The following is a 5,803-nucleotide window of genomic DNA, read 5'->3' on the forward strand; positions in this document are numbered from 1 at the left end:
TGGCAATGAAAGTATACAAACAAAAAACCCTAGGAAAAAAGTATTTAGTACGGAATGGAAAAAAGTGTGCATTCATTTCAAGTTTACATTCATTAAAGATTGGGAATGGTTCCTACATTCCCACTCTATATTGAATTATATTTTACCATTCAATAACACACACACTTTAGATTTGAGTTAAGGTATTTTGAGCCATTCAGGAATGGAGATTTATAATATGCAACCAAAAAATCACAATTTTTTAAAAGAATGCTGGGAGAATGCACACTCAATTGATTCAGCTCTGATCAACACTAAGCAACTACCTGGTGGCTTCGGAAAAAGTTTTTGAAGGAGAAATTATGAAGTATCCAAGTGTAAGTAAAAATTGTTAGTTATTTTATGAGAACCAATATCCCTTAGGAACCAAAGCTGAAACACTTCAGTGTTATGCACAAATGGCCGAAGGACACCTTGTTCAACCTATGAAACAAAATAAAAAGTAGCTACGTGACAGTATCTAATTTGTGTTCATAAAAATGTATACATGTATGTAAATGTAAATGTAACCTCAGAGTGTTATCTTTTGTCAACTCGAACCTTTAGTAACGGCTATGGTAGACTCAGATATCTCAAGCTGTCTACCCTAAAACGTTCTCATAGGGAAAGCGATCACTCACTGAATTTGTGTTTTTTTTTTTCTTTAACTCACTCATTCTTTTATCTTTTTCTACTCAAAAGTCAATTAAACAAAATATTTGGGCTTCATGTTCGAAAACGTATTGGTAAAAAAAATTTAAATTCAATTGCGCTTCCATAGGCTCATCCAAAATTACGACAGAGTCTGCACATTGGACACTGGGAACAAATGTGTTTGTATTACTCATATTTTTACATAGCTATATATATAAATTAAAAATTTACTTATTTGAAGTGAAAACTTTCGGTATACGGCATTTCCAAACCCTCTTGCTTTTCGGCACAATGTCCGTTTTTTATGCATTGCGAGTAAATTTATCGGTGGCGATTGTTGTGATGATAGACAATAAGGCGAATACACATTTTGAAGTATTATACTATTTTTTTCTTCAACATGTTTAATTGTTAAAAATCAGCAGTTTTTCCCTTTCTACTTTTCAGGAATATGCCTGGAATGAACATGTCAAAGGTCTTCTTCTGGGTTCATTTTTTATTGGGTATGTTACTTCACAAGTGCCGTCCGGTTATTTATCGCGTCGATGCGGTGGCAAATTACTTTTGCTCATCTCCCTTATCAGCTGTTCACTGTTGGCCATACTAACACCGTTATGCGCCACTATTGGTAACTGGCAATTGGTGTTAGTGTCTCGCATAATACAGGGTGTATTTCAGGGTAGCATTTTCCCTGCAACACATACAATACTTTCACAGTGGTCTCCGGTAAATGAACGCGGTTTAATGAGTTCGTGTACCTATTCGGGCTGCCAGTTTGGCACATTCATTATGCTAGCAAGTAGTGGCGTACTAGCAGCATCGCGCTTAGGTTGGCCGGGAATTTTTTATATATCCGGTAGCGTTGGCCTTTTCTGGGCAGCTATTTATAATTTCTTTGGTTGCAGTTCACCGAAGGAATGTCGTCGACTTTCACAACGTGAACATGAACTTATCACCTCGCATTGGGGTGATTCGGAATTGCAAGTGCGTCGGAACTCAATGCATCCACCATGGTCGGCTTTTTTAAAATCGTGTCCTTTCTGGGCGCTTGTTACTGTACACTGTACCAATAATTGGGGTCTATGGACATTGCTAACATATATGCCGGTTTATATCAAAAACATTCTGCATATGGATATTAAAAAGAATGCCCTCTCCTCAGCGCTACCTTATTTTGCCATGTGGATACTAAGTTTTGTATTTACTGCTCTGTCGTTGTGGTTTAGAAAACGTGAATGGATATCTTTGAAAACCAATCGCAAACTATTCAATACAATTGGTCATGGTACTCCGGCTTTAACGCTTGTTGCACTCGGTTACGTGAATTCTGATCATGTAATAGGTGCTGTCGCATTATTAACCATAACGGTTGGTGTAAGTTCGGCATCATATCTCGGCTACCAGATCAATCATATCGACCTATCACCAAATTTCGCAGGGATTTTAATGGGGATCTCGAACTGTCTGGCTAATATAACGGGCATTGTGGCACCGTTGACGGTAGCCCTCATTGTGACTAATGAGGTAAGTATGAAATAGAAATCATACATAAGCGTGCTCCCTATACTCAAATAAACGATTTTCTCCGGTCTTATCCCCTCCATTCGGATGTATCCAATCGAAACCAAATTTTTTATGTGATATTTCTGAGTTTGGTATTACACTTTGGAGGGGTAGGGCTGGAATACATCTTTTATTTTATTTATAAGAACCACCCTAACCATACATAGACGTGATTAACTATAAGTATATAATACTTCATACCTGCTAGCTTTCGTACTCGAAAACCTTTCAAAGTTACCGTGCGTATCGAGTATGCTTGAAATTTTCTATTAATAAAGTTCATCGGGAGGGGACTTCACTTGCCTACTCAGTCCAAGGTGATAGCTGTTGGCAGGCATGATTTTCCGTGGGGTTTCCGGGCTGAAATCTTCTTTTCTTCACAAATGCTTCTTTGCAGATATATTACTACTGCATAATGCCTTCGTTCACTACAAAACCCAACTTTTGCGGATATTTATCCAGGGCCCGTATTGCGTTATACGATAAGTGATCGAATTAAATTTTTTGAATCGCAATAGCACTGAAATGGTGATTAGGATTGCGGTATTACGTGAAATATAGGCTGCAGCCTTACTTATAAGTACTTATAAGATTAATAATGTATAATCATTTTTATGAAAAGCTTTACAGATTCATATATATCATTTGGGTGAAAATGGTTTTTCAACCCTGTTCGTATAACACGATACGGGCAAGCCAGGATACCATAGAAATAACTTTGTCCGAAGTCTCGTTTGGCTCGAAATGGTTCGGAGTGGTCCTTCTTTAACTTTGCGAAGCTGATGGTATCGCCAAGGTAATTTTTAAACGCCTTGTAGTAGATATTTGCAGAGGAATCAAATTCAGACATAGCATAGGTAACTACTTTTCGCGGGATTTTTAATATAGTGAAAATATGGACGGTCGAAGATTTACATCAATGAGGTCGAATAATACTCATTATCCGGTACTACGCGCAATTTCAATCTGCAGGCATTTGGTCGTCGATTTTCATAGTAATTTTTTCATTGTGTTTTCGTGTGCTACCTTAGCTTTTATAATTTCTACTTAGTTTGCTAAATTCATTCGCCTTTTTAAAGAAAAAAGTGGATAACTGCTTTAAATGCAATAATCAATATTTACCGAATGACTCTATAATATGTGGCATTTGTTCTAACAAAGTTCATGTGAATTGCTCTAATATTAGAGTTAATGCAATTAATTTGTTCAAAAACAACGAAAATGTTGTGTATAAATGTAACAAGTGTGTTGCTTTATTTCGGCGCGCCAAAATATACAAGCTCTCCAAAGTGTTGATATACTACAAGATTTCTTTAAAGTTCTCACAGCAAGTGAGAGGCAATCTGAGCTTACGGTACGGTCGATTCCAACAATGCAATCCGTACGCGCTCACAAACTATAGTTGACAAAAAGCTTTCTTTCGTATATATATTATGACAATTACTGTTAGTTGATTTCATCAAGTCTTAAGTTTTTATTAAATTCGAAACTTTGTTTATTTGAAGTCTATTTCTACACTTAGTTTTAATTAAATTTTGTATAGAAATTATCCTTTCTTCGTTTGTGGATGAATGTGGAATCGACAATATGCCTTGAACTATTCTATAAATATTGGAAAACATTTGCGCAATTAATTTATTTTTAACTGATCTTAATTCTTCCCAAAAGCTCATCTATTGAAATTCTTGAATTTTTTAAGGCCCTTATGCTCTGCTAAAGCTCTAAATTCAGAACTAATTTTCTCTATTCTATCAAATACAGATTTCGGAAACAAGTCCATAACTAAAGCTACAATAATATTTGTTTCATCGCTTAAAATACTTTCTGGTAAAAGCTTCGCAGCCCACAACAAAGCTTTATCATTTCAATTTATTTTCTTTAATAAAGTACTACAAAATTGTATTTAAAATTGTTTAGCACAGCTCTTAAATATGTGTACGTCATCCTTTTCGAAAAGGTTGTTTGATAGAATAATATCCACATTAACACCGCAGTAAACTTCAGTGATTTTATTGATATTTAACGGTATGGCAACGCTTCTGGCAAAACAACAAACATTATGAAACTTCAAATGTCCTCAAATACGTCAAAAAATTTTGAGTGGAACTACATTCTTTTTTGTATCATGTTATAAAATAATATTAAAATTTTAGGCTTACTGTAGGCAGTAGTAAAACTGAGAGGTTTCCAATTTAGTTTGAAAAAGTATCAAAAATTCCTTAAACCCATAAATGGTTCAAAAATTCTAACCTTGTATGGCTTATTCTTATGTAAAACAACGACGAGTCATTTCATATTTTACCGCACTTTAACGGATATGTTTATAAGTTTCGCTTTTACTCACTCTTAAAATAAATACATTTTTTATCACCAGCCTTTCCTATATTTTTTTAAGGGATTTATGTATACACAAACTTTAGGGTAAAAAGTTAGTGAGGGAGATAAGAAATGTACAAATTAGCTCGAAATTAGGACCGCCCAACTAAATGATATATGTAGGTATTGTCCAGTTTTACCCGTTATCGCCCGTATAAATAAACGCCCCTTTAAATACTTTTACTAATTTCTAGTTTTTTATTCTTTATAAATTTTTCAGAAATCTGTAGAACAATGGCGAATAGTATTCTTTCTTGCATCATTCTTATATTTGTTGGGAAACACAGTATTTCTGGTATTTGCCGATTTTGATTTACAACCATGGAATGATCCAAAAGAGTAGTTCACATTCTCTTAAATCGCTTACACACATGTGAACTTATCTTCATCACACTTTGCGTTATATTTAAGTATTTAAATTGTGTGAAAATTATTGTAATCGTGTAAATTAACGTTTTGGTTTTTTTCTGAAGTGGTAATAAATCTTACTAAATAATTTACTGTAATTTACTTGCACAAAACTAAAAATTTACTTAGCAAGTTGCAAACAATAATATATTGTTCAGACGGCCGTATGCTAAGGAAATTGTTGAATAGAAGAAAATATGTATTTGGCAATATCTGTGGAGATAATGACGTATGTAACTCTAAAAGCATTTGTTTCAGCGCACTTCAATTCAGTGACATCATTCAGTCCCTGTAAAAGCCCGAATAGTGAAAAATAGTATTTATTCGACAAGCACTATCTAATTACCAAATATTTTCAGTGTATATATCTGTTGGCAAGGGGGAACTTCCTGGATAATTCGTATTTTTATTATAACTGATTTCTGGAAAAAACTTTCTATACTAAAAAATGCATGCATATATCCGGAACACTTGCAACGTTACGATTGGAATTATTAAGAAATGCTTTAACAAAAACTGTCAAACGTGAATCTGAAACACGATGGAGCGCCAGAATACAAGCAGTTAGCGTTATCGTCGATGAGCTAGAGAATGTAGTAGAACACTTAGAACAATTAGCAGAGGACAGAAGCGAAGCTACAGTTCTGTTGCAAAATATACTAAATTTTAGTTTCATAACATTAGTTCATTTCTGGTATGATATCTTAAGTAGGATTGATCGTGTGCATCTCGGACTCCAAGATCCGGGGATAAGTTGTGGAGAAGCGTATCATGATCTTAAATC

The 5,803-nt window shown here is 34.7% G+C and overlaps 1 protein-coding gene across 1 annotated transcript; it reads left to right on the forward strand.

Annotated features, from left to right (window-relative positions):
• The first annotated feature begins 417 nt into the window (after positions 1 to 417).
• On the forward strand, positions 418 to 5,107 carry LOC137247181 (putative inorganic phosphate cotransporter). Its single transcript, XM_067778281.1, has 4 exons — positions 418 to 851; positions 914 to 1,047; positions 1,120 to 2,196; positions 4,832 to 5,107. Exons 1-4 carry the CDS (start codon positions 848 to 850, stop codon positions 4,952 to 4,954), a joined length of 1,338 nt encoding a protein of 445 aa, XP_067634382.1. The 5' UTR covers positions 418 to 847; the 3' UTR covers positions 4,955 to 5,107.
• Positions 5,108 to 5,803: the final 696 nt, after the last annotated feature.

Source organism: Eurosta solidaginis, chromosome 3 (assembly GCF_040869045.1).
Source record: "Eurosta solidaginis isolate ZX-2024a chromosome 3, ASM4086904v1, whole genome shotgun sequence".
Taxonomy (NCBI): domain Eukaryota; kingdom Metazoa; phylum Arthropoda; class Insecta; order Diptera; family Tephritidae; genus Eurosta; species Eurosta solidaginis.